The sequence below is a fragment of the Brachycentrus maculatus genome, unplaced genomic scaffold (assembly GCF_059751285.1).
Source record: "Brachycentrus maculatus isolate JH-2025_06_01 unplaced genomic scaffold, ASM5975128v1 h1tg000175l, whole genome shotgun sequence".
Taxonomy (NCBI): Eukaryota; Metazoa; Arthropoda; class Insecta; order Trichoptera; family Brachycentridae; genus Brachycentrus; species Brachycentrus maculatus.
In genome coordinates this window covers 593,390-615,985 of record NW_028280927.1, presented here as the reverse complement: position 1 = coordinate 615,985, position 22,596 = coordinate 593,390, and the positions used below count along the sequence as shown (strand labels likewise).

General features: G+C 31.1%; 1 protein-coding gene across 1 annotated transcript; it reads left to right on the top strand.

Annotated features, from left to right (window-relative positions):
- The first annotated feature begins 3,180 nt into the window (after positions 1–3,180).
- Nep5 (M13 family metallopeptidase neprilysin 5) lies at positions 3,181–20,851 on the top strand. Its single transcript, XM_088262178.1, has 15 exons — positions 3,181–3,220; positions 4,088–4,184; positions 4,379–4,473; positions 4,853–4,965; positions 6,977–7,163; positions 8,483–8,744; positions 10,152–10,425; positions 11,478–11,780; positions 12,494–12,688; positions 15,073–15,409; positions 17,681–17,729; positions 17,892–17,959; positions 18,350–18,480; positions 19,286–19,441; positions 20,675–20,851. Exons 1-15 carry the CDS (start codon positions 3,181–3,183, stop codon positions 20,849–20,851), a joined length of 2,484 nt encoding a protein of 827 aa, XP_088118304.1.
- Positions 20,852–22,596: the final 1,745 nt, after the last annotated feature.

Sequence of the window (22,596 nt, the reverse complement as noted above, 5' to 3'; positions counted from 1 at the left end):
AAGATGTTATGATTCTTTTATGGCGATGTCTTGAAATTCCATAGGGATTCAGAGTTCGATTAGCAATCATGCTTCAACCATTTACCACATGTGGATTCATAAAAATAATATGTTTTTAAATAGACATATATTTTAACAACGATTGAAATCGACTCTTTCTGACCCTTATTATTTCCAAAATTGATGAAAACAAAACCAAAAGTAATATTGAACTTAAAACGCCCTTGAGGTAGTATTTTACGAAAATAGCGATATTTAAATCAGCCAAAACTATTATTATTACGAAATCGATGATAGGAATGCAATTTAAAGGAACCACCACAATCTCTAGTATTTCAAAAATGTTACTAAGAAACATAGTGTTAACTTTATAGTTTTATATTAAGTATCTAATTTTATAATAATTTTATTTTCCAAAGAGTTAAATAATTGAAAAGGAGTCCATATATTTTTATTATAATAAAGTTTCAACTCACAAATTACATTTTGTTCGAAATCCATACAAAAAATTCATAAAATTTCTTCTTAACCTTATCTCCCAATGGTGCATGGGGCATCGCACCATATATATATAAAAATATTGATCGCTTAACACGAAGGTGAGATGATCGTCCCTGCGCTTCAGGTACCAGTCCAGGGTAATATTAAATAAATATAAGAACTCACATATTTATTTAACCCCCCCCCCCTGGGAATCGAACCGGGAACTCCAGTGCGGTAGCCGAGCGTGCTAACCATTACACTACGGAGGCGAACAAAACAAAACATTTACGTACGTTGTACATGAAATATTGGTTTAATTACTATTTCAATTTCATATAATTGTTGATGGTACACCAATAATATAATTCTTGGTCACGTGTCATCGTGACGTCAGTAGTGCCAGTCTACCGCATCCCCGCATGCAAGCGAGCTTTTTGTACATTATCGCTCTAATCTATGTTCCTCGATAACGATAACATTTTTTATGAAAGGGAGCTATCAAGTGTATTATGCTGATTCAACTCAACAAATGTAAATAATCCCTTTTTATGTAATTTCGTGATGCGTGATATTCTCTGTTCTATCTCTAATGTAGTGGTTTCAGGATCCATCAGGATTGGCTTGCTTTAAATTGATGCGATGTATACTAAAGTACAAAGACATGCGAGATAATATTAAAACACTTAATGATGACTTTAGTCAAGAAAGTAAAATGATATAGCGCTCTATGCACCATTAGGATCTGATAAGTAAACAAAGGCATGATCTGATTTTTGGCATAATATACAAAAAAACATTCGTTTATGTTTCTTTTTCAAAAAACCTTATACGCACCCGATGGTGCATAGGGCACTGCATCAAACAAACGTAGTGTTATCTGGATCGTTAACATACGAAGGAAATGTTATCAGCCCTCCACTTCACTAGTCCAGGGTTATATTGAATAAATATTAGAATGAAAAATCACATTTATTAATTTTGACTCCGTGAAAATCGAACCCGGTACCTCCTATACGGTAGCCGAGGGTGCTACCGTACGGAGGCGGACAAATTAAATTTAGCTTTAGGAAAATTATACTTCATGAATATGTTGTAGAAAATAAAAATATCTGTCGACTGGGAATCGATCGCTAGGCAAAGTCTACAAATTTTACACCTAATAGAGCTAAGTAATTGAACGACCATTAAATAACTAATATTTTAGAACTGAACTGTCTTTATAACAAATTGTATTCATGTTGAATTTAATTCAGGAAATTTTAGTTATTTTGAGAAAAAAAACTTGATTACATTCCGTGAACTGTCATGAAAGTTAATATCACAATGAAATAATTGTAAATAGTTAATTACAGTTTAAGTCGTTACCGACAAATTTGTACATTATAATATTAAACATATTATCAATAGATATACTCCCGACATATGAATGTTTTCGTATTATGCCGTGACTAAAAGCTCTTAGTGAATCAGGGTTGTAAAAAGTTTTCATAATGGTTTTTAAAAGTCTATACGTTTCACTTATTATATTTTGTGAAAGTCAATTAATTAAATATTTTGTAACACAGAACTGAAATACTAGGTAAATGATATTTTAATTAACTATCAATTGTTATAATTTAAAAGCTAATAAAACAGTTTTAAAATGTTTTAAATTAAAAAGAAAAAAAATACACCGTTCACACCGGCTTTCTTCATTCTTTTGTATGATTCAATTATGATTTATTTTAAATTATGTTTTACTTGGTAAAACCACTATTTTAAAAAGTACCACTTTAAAATAGTGAAATTTACCAAGTAAAACTTTAATTAAAAATAATAGATATTTCCACAAAGCGACTGCCAAATCAGTAAATGAAACGATTATTATTGATTCACCTTTTTTTTCAAAATTAAACTAAATTAATTTTACAGGAAACGAAATAAACTTTCAATCAAATTACACGTATATACAATAGTTATAAAACAAAATAAAAAGTTTCCAAAAAATAATGTGGGTTTCACCAATTGCTTACTTCGATTTTTAATTTTATTTCAAAAGTAAGGTACAAAAGTAAGGTTTTGCATATTTTTGTATTTAAATAAAAAGTCATTTATGTTTCATCTAAAACACGCAACGTATCACATCACCTGCATGTCGTTCACTATCTGGAAATCAAAAGAATGATGAAGTTTTAATATTATAAAAATTAAATAAACTCGACGAAGCATTTTCCCATCCCTTAAAGATACGGAATCGGAAAATACGTTAGGCTGAACGTAAACTACCCCTATTCTGACATGAACTGTCACCAAACGTAGTCTCTACCCAACCGCCGCACAAGGTGGCGTGTCATTTGAAACAAACGAAGCCTACCGTTATTTTTCGACGAATAACTTTTATACAATGGAATGATTTCAGTGTGTTTTGCTTTAGGCACAAAGCAAAATATTTAAAGCTTGAAAATCGATTAAAAACAAACTTTGTTTTAGTATTAAACTATTTTAAGTTTACGTATTTGATCGACATGAGTTTATGGTTGTACTTTGGTGGAGAATAAATAAAAAAATATATTATTACTTATAAATGAATGTGATAGATCTGTGATTAAGTGATGCTGTGAATATTTACAAAACTGTTGTTTCCTATATTATATTGCGTAGGATGTACATATAACATATGTATATTATAAAGTAAGGTGCGATTACATTGATGTAAAAATGAATGCGTGGAACGAAGGGGAAGCTATAGCCGTTTCAAGTAAGAACGTATTTATGTTACCTATCGGAAATCTTTGAAAACTATTTTCGTATTTACGAGTATGCGTGTTTACTTACTATGATGGATGATAAATACCGCTGGCGGTGTTTTCTAGAAAGTATATTTAGTTTCAAAATCTCGGTTTAAGGCACAAAACATAATGAAATTATTTATTTTAACCCTTACTCCTCAAAATATCGTTAACGCTAGTTAGGTAAAGATCGTTTTATATTCTTACAGAATATTCCAGTAATTGAATCTAGATCGAAGTTATTAAAAAAAACACTTGTAATAAACCACTTTATTTTTATTAAACATGAAAATTTAAATTGAGATAAAACGTTAATTAATAATATACTGTTTCAAAATACGTCACCATTATTATCTATTATGTGTTTCCTTTAAAATAAATCCCGTTCCTTAACTCCTCCTCCCCTATTTTTATTACCCTATCAACCTCTATATATACCCCTTAATATTTTTTGCTCGTTAGTTTTAATTTTCACTGGTAGATGAAAACATTTGTAAGTTTTCGAAACTAGTCGTGTATAATAAAAATAAAACTCAGTAAGTGGTTTATTACAAGTGCTTAGTTTTTAAAAAATAATAAAAATGTCATTCCACAAATTTAATGCCGAATCAATAAATAATATCAATCGAAGTTATCAGTTATTATAAATAAGCTGTAATTTTTATTTTGATATCAATCACTCAGTGATTATTTTGTTGGGAACAACTCAATATTCCACAACTAAAAAAATGTTCAAATAAACAAACTCACAGAGGGTGTCATTAGTTTGTAAACGAACAAATTATAAGGTAATGTGTGTATATCGAATGGTGAATAATTAGTCGTGTAATTCTAAGATTCTAGTGGCGTATCTCCACCAATAAATACAATAAGCAAAAGACCAGATACTGTTGCTGAAGGTTATTTGGTAGCAGTTGGTTCAAGAACAGCGAGGTTAGTATACAGAACTTGACACAATTAAAAATATACCCGTATTCACATTCAAGAGTTACAGAATAAAATATGCATATACATTTATGTATATTTAATTCCATAGGGGATGAAATTGTTTGTCACATTTTTTATTTGTGCGATTATTTGATGATCTTGAAACTTATCATTTTTGATAATCTTGTTTTTGTTTTCAGACTCAGAAGAAAACAGCAGCAGAAGATTATAATAATAATTCTAATAATTTTGATAATTATTTTACTTATAGTACTGATCGCCATTTCTAGTTACTGTGAGTATACGATGCATTTTTTTAAATACCGTGGATAAATAAATAACTTCAGGGATAGATAAGTACGCTATCTATATTCATCCCAGAAGATGACAAAAACCGAAAGTAACACAAATAACAATGGTTATAATCAATGTTTAAATTAAGTCAAAGTATTCATTACATTTAAAAAAAATGGAACTCGAAAAACAAGTATGCTGTAACAACGGACTGGCCGTCGAAAAGTTGAATTATTGCTTCCACCGAATTTAAAACATGCTTATTTCGTAAATAAGCACGAGTTTTATAACGTCAATATTAAAAAAAAGAATTTGAGTAGCAGGATTTTTTTTGGTTAAATAAATAGATTCACTTATTATTTTTCTTTTCAAATTTATAGATGCCGGTAAACGAAAGCCGAAAATTTGTGAGTCTAGACAATGTATAAGATCAGCTTCCAATCTTTTATTATCAATGGACCAAACTGCAGATCCCTGTGACGACTTTTATCAGGTATGTGCTCAGTATTTTTTTTAAAGTAACCCTTATAAAACAGGTTTATTGGTAAGAATAACACTCTAAAAACTAAATAACTAACCATCACGCCACTACCCACAAAGGTAGGCAGAGAGAATAGAACGCAACACCAATCTGTCTTTGCAAAAAATATTCGCCTATTTCATATTCCAGCATCTCCTCATACAAACCAGCCTATTATTCTTACTCTTGACCTGACTACTTTCAAGTAATTGAAATACTTGAAAATGCCAAGTTTTCCTCGATTTTACTCTGCCTCTATTTCCAACCTTTTATATTCACCTCATAAATTTAGTTCTACTTTTCTTTCTGCACATCGCTCACACCTTTCAACAACGTCATATATCAAAAGTCGTTAATTTTCAGTTGTGCATGTTTTCGAAATGCCCAGAAAATGTACTATATCCCAGCAAAAGCGGCATATTTTTAACTTAATATTTACCAGCTACAGGGCAGAAAGTATTGTTTTTGTATTTTTAAGAAAAGGTTTTGTTTTTTTTTTTTTTAGACTAAATATTATTTAAATGGAAAAAAAAACCTTCAGGTTTTACCTTAAAAGATCTGTTGAACAGTTACAAGTTTAATAAGTGGCTTGATATTTATTTTTAATACATTGTTTGAAATTTTAAAACCTTAAAAACAATCTGAAAAATCAACTTTTTGATATATGACGTTGTTGAGTGAGGAGTGAGCGACATGCCCAAACCATCTCGACACATCTTTCTTAATGTCATTATGTGTATACATGATTTATGTTTTTGATTTACGTTTTTTGTTTACGACTTAAAGATTCTAAGTCTTAATTGTTATATATGTAATAATGATTACAAGATATGAAACAATCTGCAGTTAGATTTAAGCAAATTTTAAGAGGTTGTGTTGGTTGGAATTGTATTTATTCTATGGGGGAGTCTTGAAATCAAACATTATAAATTTTATAGAGGGACTGAATTTATTGGCAATTGAATGAGGCCGAGTCACGAAGGTATTATGATCAATAATGCATTCGGTTCATTACTACTATCTATTGACTCTCTTACTATGTGACCTGATAGCTCAAAGCTGTGTACAATAAACTAAAATACGTTTTTGACATTTTCACATAGATCAAGAATATAGATTAAGAATATATTAAGAATAGAATATAGAAGTCTGGGTATTTATTTATAAGGTATATGATTTGTCTTGGCTAGTTGAGTAATCACTTTACAACAACCACACTATTCACTTTCTTAATAAAACCGCAAATGTGTAAAGCCTCTAATAAACTTATATAGTAATGGTGTGACTAATAGCTAAATATTATTTTTTCGTTGATCGGATTGGTATCGTATTGGTTAATTTTTCTCGATATATATTTTATACTAACCTATGTTTTTGATGTCGAATTATCTCACATATCGCTCACTCCTTTCAAGAACGTCATAAATCAAAAAACTTAATTTTTCAGGAGAACGTTTTTAAAGTTTAAAAATATAACACAATGTATTGAAAATAAAAATCAAGCCACTTATTGAACTTTTTACTGTGCAACATAGCTTTTTATGTAAAACCTGATGGTTTTTTCTCCATTTGAAAAATATTTAGTAAATTTAAAATAATAATTAAACTATACCTTTTCTTCAAAATGAAAAACAACATTTTCTGGCCTGTAGCGGGTAAATGTTAAGTTTAAAAAGAATGCCTCTTTTGCTGGGATAAAGTACATTTTCGAGGCATTCCGAAAACATGCACATCTGAAAATTGTCGATTTTTGATTTATGACGTTCTTGAAAGGAGTGAACGATATTAGAAGCTTAAAATACTTAATACCCAACCACCTTTGCGCACTTATTGGCGTGATTAGATTAAAATAATCGAATCTGAAAAACTAATTATGTAACGATTTATTTTGAAGAAGCCCTAATTTCAATCTATACTTTCTTCTTCATTTTATCTCTCCTGTGATCTCGTGATATATACTCTTAGTTCTGAATCCTGATTTCAGTACACTTGTGGGAACTGGGCGGAAGACCACCCGAAGCCGGACTTCCTGTCCTCGTACGATTGGTTCACGGACAAGAAGAGAAGGGTAGAGAGAATGGTGAGGGATATCCTCGATAAGAACATCTCCAAAGCGGATCCGCTCCCTTTGAATCAAGCCAAGGACATGTACTCAGCATGCACAGACACAAGTTAGTTAACATAAATTAATGTACTTATTTCATTGGATTTCTTCCGATCTTATTATCGGGATTATGCCGAAACACAGAATCACCTGAAAAGTTTTATAACTTTTTTTACAGTTATTTTTAAACATGTACTTTTCATAGCATTTTTTAAATTTTAATGTAACATTCATTTCACAAAAATAAGTCTTCTTGTCTGAGCAAACATAAAACGCTGACTATTAGCAATGGGATTAATAGAAGTTACTCGATTAATAATCAATTCATTCGAATCATTGTATGTTAGTCGAAAGTCGTTTAAGTTAGAAAGTATTTAATTAGATTTGTAATCATCAGACGAGATACTTTTTTTGTGTCCAAAAATAATCAAAAATGTTGATGATCTCTTTCTGAACTAAGCCAATTCGCTCACTCTTTTCAACAACGTCATATATAAAAAATCGTCAATTTTCAGTTGTGCATGTTTTCGGAATGCCCAAAAAATGTACTATATCCCAGCAAAAGCGGCACATTTTTAACTTAATATTTACCCGGTACAGGGCAGAAAGTGTTGTCTTTGTATTTCGAAGAAAAGGTATTGTTTAATTATTTTTTTAAATATACTAATTATTTTTTAAATGGAGAAAAAAACATTCAGGTTTTACCTAAAAAGATCACAACACAGAAAAATGTTCAATAAGTGGCTTGATATTTATTTTTAATAAATTAATTATATTTTTGAACATAAAAACGGTTTCCTGAAAAATCAAGTTTTTTGAAACATGACGTTGTTTGAAGGAGTGAGCGAATTGTGGAATTATTTATTCTAAACCTTCAAACGGAGTTCATCTGCATATAAATAAAGATTTTCTGATTAATACTTCAACATTCATGAAAAAAAATATAGAATGACCTGTCATGGTTTGGTTCAAGTAACTTTGTACACTATAACATTTACCATTCTACCTTAATTAAATCACACTACTTAAATTTTGAAAGTAATATTTATGCTGCAATAGAAAATATGCGAATGTTAATTTTTCGGCCGCATCAATGGTTTAAATTAGTTAGTTTTTTAGAAGCATAAAGTACAAAATGTATGTAAGATTTTTCTCGAATTATTTGACACAGTAGAAGACGCAAATTTTTATTATATTGTCTGTTTCGTTACGCATATTATAACTGGTTCAGGCCCTACATGAACTGTTTTATATATTAGGGCTGGTAAGAAAAGTTTATCTATTTATAAACTTTTGCAATGATATGTTATAAATATGTTAATTGTAATATCGTTAACATTTCAATATTTAAAAAAATACATATATACCTACCTGTTTTTTTTTCAGAAACTTTAGACTGTCTTGGTGTTCAACCTGTGATTGATTTCCTGACAAGAGTTGGGCTCTCGGCGTTACCCACAATCTTCAATATGTCTAATGATCCTTACACTATTCCTTACAAATTCGACTGGATAGGATCTGTTGTAAAAGTTAAGAAGAATCTCGGACTTGATGTTTTTATAGGATTCGATATATTTCCCGACCCCAAAAATAACACCATCAAGAGGATTGTCATGGGAGAACCCTCCGATTCAGAACCATTTCCCAGGTAATATTAACTAAATTGTTATTAACCCTAGGTTACGGGACATTCGTAAAATTTACGACGGACATCCAATCTATGGAGAGCACCGAGACAACACATGTAAAGAATGAAGTAACAACTAGCATGCATCTTAGTTTTTTTACAGATATTTTATGTTTGAATTTAATATAAAGTTCTCAAAAACCATGTTGCACTTATTTTTAAATATTTTTAGTAAACGTTTTTAGTAAAATGTAAGTTTTTCTTATCGTCATACATTTTACGATAGTCCCATATTAAGGTACATTCAAACAAGTCCCGTGGGCTAGGGTAAATAGATGAACCCAACATTCAAACTTTTTGAGAGAAATCAAAGTCTATTATTTAACAAACTGTAGATTTACTGATAACGATTTAATAATGATTTAATAATGATAATGATTTAAAAATGATTGGAGTTGAAGTTATTATTTGCTTTGTTTATGATGCGCTGGGCTTACATTAATAAAAAATATTTTTAGCATATTTAATAAACTTTATCTGAGGATCGGGCAGGATAGTTGGATATGGCCTAGTCATGGGAACTTCTCCGTTTATGTCTAAGTGATGTGGAAACCACTGAAAGCTCAGGAGAAGACGGACTGTCACTTGCTTTAAAACCTTTCGTTTCACTTCTAAAGTCCTCATTTTGTGTACTCTTTTTTAAACAACTTTTTCTAACTTGCTATCGAAAATGCTACCACCTATCTCGATAAGTCCCCACTACTTATCACGAATTTTATATCACTAATTTCTTATTCTTGTTACTAGTAATATTCAAGTTTAAAGTGATTACCAAAATCGCAAAAGTGATTTTGATAATCGTTAGTAGTTTTCAAAATCACAAAAAATAGTAATTTTTAAAATATGTTGTAGACAGCTATTCTTAAGGTGATATGAGGTTATTAACATATTAAGGTATAGGATTAATACACGAGGTATCTTATGATAAACATAGGTAATATCACTCACTCCTTTCAACAACGTCATACATAAAAAAACTTGATTTTTCAGGAGATCGTTTTTAAAGTATTAAAAATAAATATCAAGCCACTTATTGAACTTTTCACTGTGCAACAGATCTTTTTAGGTAAAAGCTGAACGTTTTTTCTCAATTTGAAAAATATTTAGTCTATTTAAAAAAAAATAAACAATACTTTTTTTTCAAAATGCAAAAACATTTTCTGCCACACTTTCTGCCCTGTAGCGGGTAAATATTAAGTTTAAAATATGCCGCTTTTTCTGGGATATAGTACATTTTCTGGGCATTCCGAAAACATGCACAACTGAAAATTTTCGATTTTTGATAAATGACGTTGTTTAAAAGGAGTGAGCGATACATCTTATATTAATTATACAGTCTTATAAGGATGGTTAAAATTCACATTTCAGTTATATCGAGACGGATAAACTAATACCAAAAATAAAGAAAAAAATATTTTATCCAAGAAGGAAATCGGAAATACCTGATGGAGAAATCGATGTCGATGATGAAGAAGTATCGTTCTACATAAAACAATATACAATATTATATCAAGGCGTAATAAGGGAATTCATCAAAGCAATACAAACCAATCAAACTAAGAAGAAAAGCGATGAAGAAATAGATAAAAATATAGACTGTGCTCTGAGCGACTACGTTACATTTGTGAAGGCAATATTTGCAGTGAGTATTTCTTTAACGAAAACGTCATTAACGAAAAGTCATTTTACCTACTGTAATGACTGACCATAATTACGAAATTCTTGAAATATCAATAAAATATGAGCCATAGGTATGAATGTCTGTTTGTCTCCCTGCTTATTTTCTTATCTTATTTGGCCTTCATTTGGATCCAAAAGGTGTATAGATCATCGTAGTTTTGTTATTCCATAAAGTTAATGCCAGATGAATAAATATTACAATTATTCATTTATTTTAACTTCATGTACAGAAAAAGTACATTGTCGAGCTTATAGCTAAAAAGCAATATCTTCCAACCAACCAAAAACAGACTAGTGAAATATCACCAATAGGTCAAAACGTTTGATGCCTTATATAGTTGTTTCCAATCAGAGAGTAGATAGTGCTTGAACATAAAGTGTATGTGAGAATTTTTCATATTTTTTTTATAACCCTTATCCGCACCTAATGGTGCATAGGGCACTGCATCAAATTGACGCAGTGTTATCTTGATCATTACTTACATGAAGTCAAGGTGATCACTCTTGCGCTTCAGGAACCAGTCCAGGGTAATATTAAATAAATATTACAGTGTTAAATCACTAATATTTATTTTCTTATATTATTATTATATGAGAAATAACAACAAAAAATCATGAATTACAATTCTATTGCCGTGTTAAGTAAGGGTAATTTTACCGTTTCACTCGATTGGTGGTGTTCGGCGGGAAGGGTAATTTTACCTTTTCACTCGACTCATCGTAAATTGCGTGTAAGTTATTTTTACGCATGACTTTTGCGGCATCTTTTGATCTCATATCGATGTATACAGTATGTTAAATTGTTATCACTTCTTTTCAGAGATGTTTATCTCTATTATGAGCGCGAATTCACCCGCAGATAGTGTGTTAATGAAGCAACTAATTTATACTAAATACTTGAAAGTGGTCATGTCAGGAGTCGGAACAATCGGCGTGTATGTATGAAGAAATGCATGAAGGCGGCATGATAGTTAGTAAGTTGGATTAAAATATGCAAAATACTGATGTTTTCAGATTGGAGAAGAACTGAGAAACTCCACAGATGACGGAGACGACGACATCGACGTGGAAACCTTCGACATCTCCGTTGCACAGTTACAAAGTGAAACCGATAATATTCTTAAAATGAGCAATTTACCAACTGTTGAGATATGGTCACCGTATTTACTCGGCTTGTTTAACGGGACAAATGTAAAATTAGATTTCAAGAGAGATGAAATTATGTTTACCGATTATGACCTAGCTTATTTGTATACTATTGCCGCCATCATACAAGAAACAGATCCTTTGGTCTTAGAAATGTATATCTGGTTTCAGGTAGGTGCTTAAAAAAAAACATTATATCAAAATATTTATTTTTCAAAGAAAGGGAGGGAAAGGGCTATTCCATAAAACATATGTTATTGTTAAAAGTGGTAAAAACGGATCATTTAGTCTATTTGTATACTATTGCGGTCATCATATAAGAAACAGATACTTTGGTCTCAGAAATGTATATCTAATAAAATATACTATTGCGGTCATCATACAAGAAACATACACTTTGGTCTTAGAAATATGTAGCTTATTTATATACTATTGCGGTCATCATACAAGAAACAGATACTTTGATCTTAGAAATGTATATCTGAGAGTTGTATACTATTGCAGTCATCATACACGAAACAGATACTTTGGTCTTAGAAATATATAGCTTATTTGTATACTATTGCGGTCATCATACAAGAAACATATGTATCTCTTGTACGATGATTCTCTTTCGCTCCACTTCCATCGCGTCGGAATGTATGTCTCTCTTTCTACTTCTCTCTATGTTATATCTTTCTTCTCTCTCATGTAACGAAATGTGCCCAGTAAACGTAACGCGTCGTTGAAATTTCACTCTCGATTCTTATCCAATTATCGAATATCGAATCGCGAGCCTAAAAAATGAACTTATAAAATGTGTGGTTAAAAAAAACATTAGTTATTCTTGGGAAATCATACTTCTGGCTTGATGAAACATTAACGATTTTTTTTTAAATTTTTAGGTGGTAGATGTATTTATTCCGCATACAACAACCGCAATTCGGGAAATCTACTACAAATACATGAGAGAAATAACGGGGCTTGAAAGTAACATTCCAAGGTCCATTCGCTGTGCGAGTGGGGTGAGCGTGGTAATGGGAATGGCGGTTGGCTACGCAGTGGCGGATCGCAACTTTATGAATACGACTTTTCCAAAGGTAATTACAAATTATCGACATTAGTTATAACCCGGCTACACGTATCTTTGCGAACTGGTTTGTGAAATGTCATCGGTATATCGACGACCGCCCGTTTGGCAAAGTGTACCAAAGTCGATATATCGATTTTTAACACTCTAAAACCGCTTGTGCACTACACGAAAATTTTACCGTCCGGCAGTCCGGTTTTGAAAAATGAAAGCGACTACGACAGTTTCGAAGCGTGATCGAATTTACGCGCAATGTGTTCACGCACCGATCCAAAAAAGATGGACAAATGCACAAGCCAATCCAAGCCAATCATCCGTTTTATATGCTAACTGACGTGCCGGACGGTAAAATTCCGTGAAATTCCGTGTAGTGCATAAACGCCCCAACGGTTAAATGTGATTTTTTATGTAATTTTGAATCACCAGACATCTGAAACTTTTCTCAAATATTCTAATAAATTATCATGTGTACCAATATTTTATTCAACACTTTTTATTATCTACTTATTTGTACGCTTGTTTCCCTTAAATATAATAATAATAATAATAATTTAAAAAATATATATTTCTTTACAATACTTTGAGTGTATCCAAAGGTTTACCCACAAACACTAAATTCAACTGAAGAGGAGTTGTTATCAAAATATATTATATGGTATATCGCTCACTCCTTTCAACAACGTCATATGTAATAAAAACACGATTTTTCAGAATGTCGTTTTTAAAGTTTAAAAATATAATAAAATGTATTAAAAATAAATATCAAGCCACTAATTGAACTTTTTACTGTGCAACAGATCTTTTTTGGTAACACCTGAATGTTTTTTTTCCATTTGAAAAATATTTAAACAATACCTTTTCTTCAAAATGCAAAAACATTTTCTGCCACACTTTCTGCCCTGTAACGGGTAAATATTAAGTTATAATACATATAATACATTTTCTGGGCATTCCGAAAACATGCACAACTAAAAATTGACGACTTTTGAAATATGACGTTGTTGAAAGGAGTGAGCGATTTGGTGGCCATCCGCACATATTTTGACTCGAGGTTCATCTGTGTAATTGTACTGCATGGTGATCTAATATTATGTAGAAATATTACGCTTAGCAGTCCGGAACATAGGTATTGCGCAAGAGCATATTAACTGTCAGCGTACTAGTATAAGTACGAGGAAAATGCATCTTGCAGATGCAATAAACGGCATTAAGTATCACAACTAGTTTTGAATTGTCGACTAGTTATTACACATGTGTTAAGAGTTCATAACATTATTACCATGTACCTACTTAAAGAAATCTCAACATGAGCACAATACTTAGAGCTAAGATAGTTATAAAAAATATAAGAAAACAAAACTGTCCTGGGAATCAATGGAAAGATGGGACGAAAACTTCAAAGTTAAGATGTATTTTTACCCATAAAGCCTTCATTTAAGAAGGTTGTCTCAGTGATGGGCTACAGGGGACTCGGAGGGGCTTGCGCGAGCCCCTTGTTAAATTGAGAAAAAACAATATTCTCTAATTAAAAATTAATACGTCAGAATTTTCTACCATAAAAAAATAAGTCATTTCTATATTTTGTCGTTTGATGTGCATATTAAGTATTTTTATTGTTTTTAATTATCATGTATTTTGGATAGTTAAAACTAATACACCTCCCCCCTTCCGCTTCCCCCTCCATACACGAGCCCCTTGTTGTTAAATTGGTAGCCCTCCCCCATGACATTTAGGATAGTAATGACAAGGAAGGTCAATATAAAGAAAAAAAACATAAACACCTGGACCAATTGAAAATAAATATTTGTCGAAAAAAAATCCTTTTAAAAATGTTTATTGAATTCCTATTATAATTGCCGGGCTTCGTAGTCGATTGTATACCTTACTACTCCACGGTGTCGGCCCTTGCCTAGCTAAATAACGTTATCATTACTGCTATTCGGTAAAAAAAACGAATATTCATATATTTTCTATTCGTTATTTTTAACTTCCTGACAATACTAATCAACAACCGGTTTTAAAATACCAGTATCGTCAAAAATAAATGTCTAGAAGTGATTGTTGAAATTATCAATATTACGTAGTCAAATCAGAAAAAAGAAGCAGCTTTCAACGATTAAAGTTCTAAAGATACGACTTTAAAATTTTGACTTTTGTTACAAAATTCACATACAGCGTTTGAAAATTATATGAAATGCATCAAAACTAACCAAATTATATCTTTTTTTTGACATCTCATCAACGATGAAGAAGAATATAGAAGTCTGGGCATTTACAATTATTTATTATTTGTAATTGGAGATAATCCAGATTTGTGAACAAGTATTTAGACACACTGAAAATGTTGTAAATAAATTATAATATTTTAAAATTGAACCCTTCTTTTTTGTTCAGGTGATGAAAATGCTGGAAAACATCAAATCTTCGTTTGAGGATCTCATATTATCGATAGCCTGGATGGACATGCCGACAAAAGCAGCCTCCGTCGAGAAAGTCAGGAATATGAAAAGTCTTATAGGATTCCCCCAGTGGTTGCTGGTTCCCGGAAAGCTGGAGGAATATTATACCGGGATCGCGACTAATCCCAAAACACACATTGAGAACCATCTCTCCGTCATAACGGTGGCTTTTAAAAATAAGCTCAATTATTTCAGAATGCCCTACGTTTTCAATTGGGATACTGAGCCCACTGAAGTAAATGCCTACCACACTTTTCAGGCTAATGCTATAAGTAAGTACTTTTATACAATATTTTTTAGTTAATATTGTATCTCCTAGAACTACAAGAATTTACCTACCCCGATAAAGTCTATCTGTAAAGATAACCTTACTTATATCAGGCAGAAAACAAAGCATTAAAAAAATCCTTACAATACAGATTGACCACAGGTTTCAAAATATGAATGCCGTTAGAAATAAGAGTCCAAATTGAATTTATCTGCACTTTATTTAACATCTACGTAGTTAACACCTTTTAATTTATAGTCTCGATTGTCAACTTACACAATTGAAAGCAGATATTTAAGAAAATTTGCCTAATAATACTTATTAATTAAAAAAAATATCAAATTTTATGAACACCTTTTTTACAAGCGTTTTTTACTGTCGTAACTACCAAGCTGAGGTTTGGTAAGCCTTCTATTTTACAAAACAAAAACGTTTTCATGTAAGATAAGATTGTGTTAATATTAAGTATTGAAATAAACAATGCTAGATTAAAAATTAAACATCCTCACTTTCAAACATGTTCTATGAACCAATTCTCGTCACGAATCATATTCTGAAATGGTTGATTAAAAAAAAAATCACTTTATTGATTCAAAATCGAAAGGGTAGATGGATTTATTGTTAATTTATTGTTAACGGAAAACAGTAGTTAAAATAAGTGTTGCTCTAAGAAATCCATACACCTTTAAAGTTATTAAATATATTGGCATTGCTAAACATTTAATGAAAAGAGATTTCTAATAAATAATTGCTGAAAGTTGCGTAGATACTTAATAACTGGTTGTTACAGTATCTTTGCCCTATATTGATAACTACTCAGAAGTTCTGTTTGAGGAAATTGATAAATATACTTGGAGCAACGTAGATTGAAAGACATACTTTTAAGGAAAAAGCATCGAAAAAATAAATATTTTCCTACCAATTTTTCGGACACCTTTTCATTAAAATAAACACAGTTGAGTTTAACTCAACTAAAAAGTATTTTTTTAAAACAGTTATCGTGAAAATCAACGTCATTGATCGACTGTATTTATGTTTTAAAAAATACGTGGTCAGCTGTGTATTAAATGTTTCTACTATAAAATTAAACACGTGAAATTTTGAAATTTCTGTAATATTTTTACTTTCAAAAATAGCCCCCACTTTTTGCAAACAGGCATAACTGAAAAACGTCATAGTTTTTTTTTTAATTTTCCTTTTAGTTTTTGTTTTAACTTTTTTATGTTTTACAATTGACAAAAAATACTTTACGAATTTACAAATCACTAAAAATATTGCTATATTGTCATTTTGTATTTGATTTTGGTTGTTTTAATAACTTTATACATATAAGTAACTGGTTTCTTTAAAACCAATTTTTGTATTTTCAATATAGATGTAGGATTGTCATAACGTTAAATCTAAGAATACAAAAGAAAATCAGGGAGCTTTTCTTACAGTCGTTATTTTTCACAGGCTCGTTCTGAATGATCGATAAAATCTAATAAGGTATTCAAGTACCTAATATTCTTTATATGTAAATTTGTGCCGGTCAATTTTATATTCGAGCGGCTAGGTATTGTTTAAAGATTTTTATACTATGCAAAAAAATATAATTTAAATATAAAATTAACTGTAAATAATAATTTATCATCACAAAATGTTTGAAATTAACTTTTTCGTATATTTAATAATTACAATTAAGATTTACCATCGATATTTCATAGACATGAAGAAATTTATGCAAAAGGGAAGTCTACGTTTTCGCAGGGTTTACTACCTCTCATCGGCTGGTTGAACAAATCACTGTATACACTTGAGTAACGTTCACCATTTTGACCATGGTTTTGGAACTTAAAAAAACCAAAGGTGTATGTGCATAGATAAAATAGTTAATGATACACGAGTGTACAAAGTAATTACTCAAACCTGCCGATAACAGGTAGTAAGCCCTGTAAATAGCCAAAGATTTTTTATTCCCCCTTCTCATAAATTGTTTCGTCTCTTTCTACAATGAATCTAGACACCAATAAAATATTTCGCATTCAAAATATTGTATAAACATCCATATGTTTTGTAATAATAGTGTTTAAAAAATAAAATAATAATACAGCATATTACTTGAAAACTATTTTTTTTTAATATTTTTAATTTTACCATTTAATGACATCATAAGAATATGTGCACTAAAATTTTGCTCCATAAATTCATAACACTATATTACATGAAATCACTCAGAGAACCACAATATTCTTATTTGTATGTCTAAAAATGTGATATTTTTCATTGGACGCAGCCGTACCTCTGGTAATGTTGCAGTACCCATTTTATGATCTAGGATTAGAGTGAGTTTACCACCGAATATCTAGAAAAATTAATTTGCTTATCAAAAATTGTCATGTTTTTTTTATATAATACTTAATGGTTATATTTGTATGCAATTGCGAATGTTGAATAATTTTACGAATTTAAAGCTGTATCCGTTTTTTAATAATAAAATATTTTAGGGCACTCAATTATGGGTCGATTGGAACGGTTCTAGGACATGAACTTACACACGGATTCGATAATTTAGGTAAGTATTCTTTAAAGACTTATAAACACTGGAAGTACTCAAGACACAAAAAACTATTAAACTAATTGTATGTAACCCGAGCATCCTAGCTTTTACTCATTTTTTTTTTTTTTTAAAGATAAATATTTGTTTTTTTTTATTATTATTGACTCAAATATTTCAATTTCATTCTATTTCTGTGAGCCTAAGCGGCTCATTATAAGAAATAGGTATAAAATTGTGTTAGAGTGGGTTCAAACCGAGAAACTCTGACTTAAGAGTCCGCGACACTAACCACGGGACCACAACCCAATACGTTTCGTTAAGTTATATATTTTCGTTTAGTTATATACCATTCCGTGATTATTACATGAAATTTCAATGCTGAAACTATATAATTTTGACTTTCAGGCCGGCAGTATGATAAACAGGGAACTTATGTACAATGGTGGACCAATAAAACAATAGAATCCTATGTTAATAAAACCAAATGTTTCGTGAAACAGTACTCAGAATTTTACCTGCCTGAAATTGATCAATATGTGAGTATAAAATGATGGTTATCGTTCTAATTACAATTCTCCCTAGATATGTTTATATTTGTCAACTATATTTATCATATAATTTTTTGATATCTCATCAAAGATGAAGAAGAATATGGAAGTCTGGGCATTTACGGGGCTTACGACCGTCATAGGCTGGTTTGAGTGATCACTTTACACACGTGTAACATTCACCAATTCTACCCATTATTGACAACCACACTACTCAAATTCTTGGAAGTTCTATATATATGAACCAATTTAGAAACCTTGTTCATGAATCACTAAAACTTCACTAATATAAGAGTTTCTGCTTAATAAAAAGCTTCTTTACATCTCACCAATAGATGTCTCTAGTGAAGTTCTAGTGATTCATGAACAAGGTTTCTAAATTGGTTCATATATATAGAACTTCCAAGAATTTGAGTAGTGTGGTTGTCAATAATGGGTAGAATTGGTGAATGTTACACGTGTGTAAAGTGATCACTCAAACCAGCCTATGACGGTCGTAAGCCCCGTAAATGCCCAGACTTCCATATTCTTCTTCATCTTTGATGAGATATCAAAAAATTATATGAAAATAACTCCTGTAATTGGAGATAATCCAGATTTTGTGAACAAGTATTTGGACACACTCAAAATGTTATATTTATCATTGTTAGATAAACCTGTAAATTAGTCGAATACATATTTATTTGCTTGTAAATTTGAGTGAACGGTAGTTTCACTTTACATTCATAGTAGAAATTGATTTTTGCAATTTGAATCGATCAATAAATATGAGAAAGCAATTATTATTTTAAAGGTAAATGGAAATTTGACGCTTGGTGAAAATATAGCGGATAATGGCGGGGTGAGGTCAGCCTTGAAGGGATATTGGAAGGAGTCGGAAAGGAAATTGGCCCTCCCAGGACTATCAGACCTTAGCGGAGATCAGCTGTTTTTTCTTGCCTATGGAAACGTATGTCTAACTATTGTATTATACTCAACATCTACTCTATTTTTTTAATATTAAATCTTTCAGGGTGAACAAAAATTCATGTCTAACTTTCTCATTATTTTTTAACATCTTATCAAAGATGAAAAAGAATATGGAAGTCTGGGCATTTACGGGGCTGACGACCGTCATAGGCTGGTTTAAGTGATCACTTTACACACGTGTAACATTCACCAATTCATCGAAGTTATATATATATATATATATGAACCAATTTATGAACCTTGTTCTTGAATCACTAGAATTTCACTAGAGACATCTATTTAAAGATGTCTATAGTATTTGAACACACTCAAAATGTTGTTCTAACTTTCTATGGGGAGTGGGTTCATTTGTCATGATTTTTTTCTTCACAAATTCTATGTAATCAGAATAAAAAGAATATGTAAAAAAAGAGAAAACTCACCATCTCTAGGTTTTATTCTATGACAAAATCACATATAAATATCCACAGATGTCATATCTTTACAAGTTACATCATACAATGTAACACACGGACTTCGATGTTTACTAACGTGGATACTCCTTTGAGGAAAATTCGCGCCGACGTTTATTTACTTCCATACTCCCGAGAAGGTTAAAAAAATAATACTTTATTTCACAATATAAGACAAAACGTAAATTTATCAAGTCGCTCTCAAAACCGACGAAACGTCGCCATCTTGGTTTTTCTCTGTCGCACTCTGTTTTACCGACGGAACACCTTTTTAAAAAAATAAAGGAATACATTTCGCTCACTCTTTTCAACAACGTCAAAATCAAAAAAAAAATATTTTTCAGGAGATCTTTTTTAAAGATTAAGAATATAATAAAATGTATTAAAAATAAATGTGAAGCCACTTCATTGACCACATTAAACTTTTTACTATGCAACAGATCTTTTTAGGTAAAACCCGAAGAGTTTTTTTTCCATTTGAAAAATATTTAGTATATTTAAAAATAAAACAATTAAACAATACCTTTCCTTCGAAATGTAAAAACAACACTTTCTGCCCTGTAGCGGGTAAATATTAAGTTAAAATATGCCGCTTTTGCTGGGATATAGTACATTTTTTGGAAAACATGCACAACTGAAAATCGACGATTTTTTATGTATGACGTTGAAAGGAGTGAGCGATTTCTTAACACAAATTACTCTTGAGATTGCCAACTTAATATTTTAATATTAGCAGTATTATTTGTTAATTTTCTTTCCAGTTGTGGTGTGGCATACGTACTGCGAAGTCCCTCGGATACGAAGTGACCGATGAACATTCTCCGAGTCACTTGAGATTAAAAGGAGTTTTACAGAATACACCTGAATTCGCAAAAGCGTTCCACTGTCCTAAAAACAGCACGATGAATCCGATCAAACAAAAATGTATTTTATTTTGAAACACTTCTTGCACAACCAATCAATGGTTTTCAAATAATTTTCATAAAAATGGACATAAATTCAGCATAAATTCAAGGAAAAACAATATATATACACTTTTAAAGAGAAAATAGTTTTTACAGAATAAATATCTGTACGTCATTTGATAAAATAAATCAACTAAGGGTATGCGCTATATAACTAATAGTATTGACCACTCATATTCCATACAATACAATTTTTACGAAGGTTAAATATATTATGAGATTGAGTAAAAGTTAATTCTTTTGATTTTGGTTTTCTATTTCATTCATTTAAAAAATGATAAAAATCGAGATCATTTTTAAAATAACGTCATGACACATATAATTTAGTAAAAAACTGCTTAAATCATTGACCTTAATATCAAAAAGTAAAAAATGTTCCAATTTGTTATAAAAAGTTTTTTTTTACTAAGCAGGAGTTTTATTTTTGAATTTTTACCGGTTTTCGTTGTGTTTCATACAAACGGATTTTTTAAAATATTGCACCAATCAAATTGAGTGATTTCAAAGTGTGCCTTTTAAAGTGTAGTTCAGTTTTAAGTAGGTTTAAGGGACCAAACTTATAAAATAAAATATTATTAATAACAAGTATGTTTTATTATGTTGCCTTAATGTATGTTTTATTATGTTACAATAACATTAGCAATATTAATATTTTAATAGTAAAAAATACCTTAAAAATTAATTTGTACCATTTCAGTGTTTTAATCGGATTTTTTTTTAACTGACGTATTTCAGTGAGTTTTCATTAATTTATTATGGTATTATTTTTCAAGAAAGTATCAGCATAATAAAAAAGTGCATTTAATAACGTTAAAACTAAAAAAAAAACCAGTCGCGCCATCTCAAGAATACATGGTTTAATCTGCCAAACGTTGACCAACTTTATAAACTTAGTCAAAGATTCATTGGCGATACCTATATAATTTGACATCGTGCAACTAATGAAGGTTAATAATAAAATATCATATTGGTAATTGTGTTTTTTTGTTCTTTTTATAATTAATGACTTGACGAGTGATGTTAAAATACATATTTTATATTTCACCAAATTGGTGACTCAATTCCATCTCCCAGGAAGGAAGAACCAATTCCTAGATCACCTGTAATTGGAGAGTTGCCAATTAATGATGATCCACCGATCAAAGAGTGCCCTCCAATAAGGGAGGAGTCTCCGATAAGAGAATGCCCTCCAATTAGGGAATTTCCTCCGATTAGGGAATGTCCTCCGATAAGGGAATGTCCTCCGATAAGGGAATGTCCTCCGGTTAGGGAATGTTCTCCGATTAGGGAATGTCCTCCAAATAGAGAATGTCCTCCAATTGTGCTGATTGCGTGGGCAGGATATCCGCTTCCAATGTAGCCAGTGCTGATCGGTGCGTTGATTAGGGCAGAACTCCCTAGAAGGGACGTTTCGCCGCCGATGTATCCATGATAGGGAAGTTGTGTGTCAATAATTGGATGGGATGCTGTAAGAGGAGCTTTCTTCTTCCAATACTGGGTGACGAGTGGTGATGATACGATCGGTTTCCACGTGTTCTGCTTCCATCCTAATTGCCCTCCGATCCACGGGTCAACGGAGTCTATTCCGGAAATGATGTCACGTTTGACAAGAGTTTGAGGCTGTGCTTGTACATTGTCCTTAAGTGCTGCGCCTTGTATCAAAATAACACACTGCAGGACTATAATACCCTAAAATAAAATAAACAATATGCGATATA

Bases quoted from the DNA above. Each gene is read 5' to 3' on its own strand.
- Nep5 (XM_088262178.1), top strand. From the start codon at position 3,181: ATGAATGCGTGGAACGAAGGGGAAGCTATAGCCGTTTCAA. The intron at 15,410-17,680 runs GTAAGTACTTTT...CATTGGACGCAG, and splicing joins TTTTCAGGCTAATGCTATAA to CCGTACCTCTGGTAATGTTG. The intron at 17,730-17,891 runs GTGAGTTTACCA...AAAATATTTTAG, and splicing joins TTTTATGATCTAGGATTAGA to GGCACTCAATTATGGGTCGA.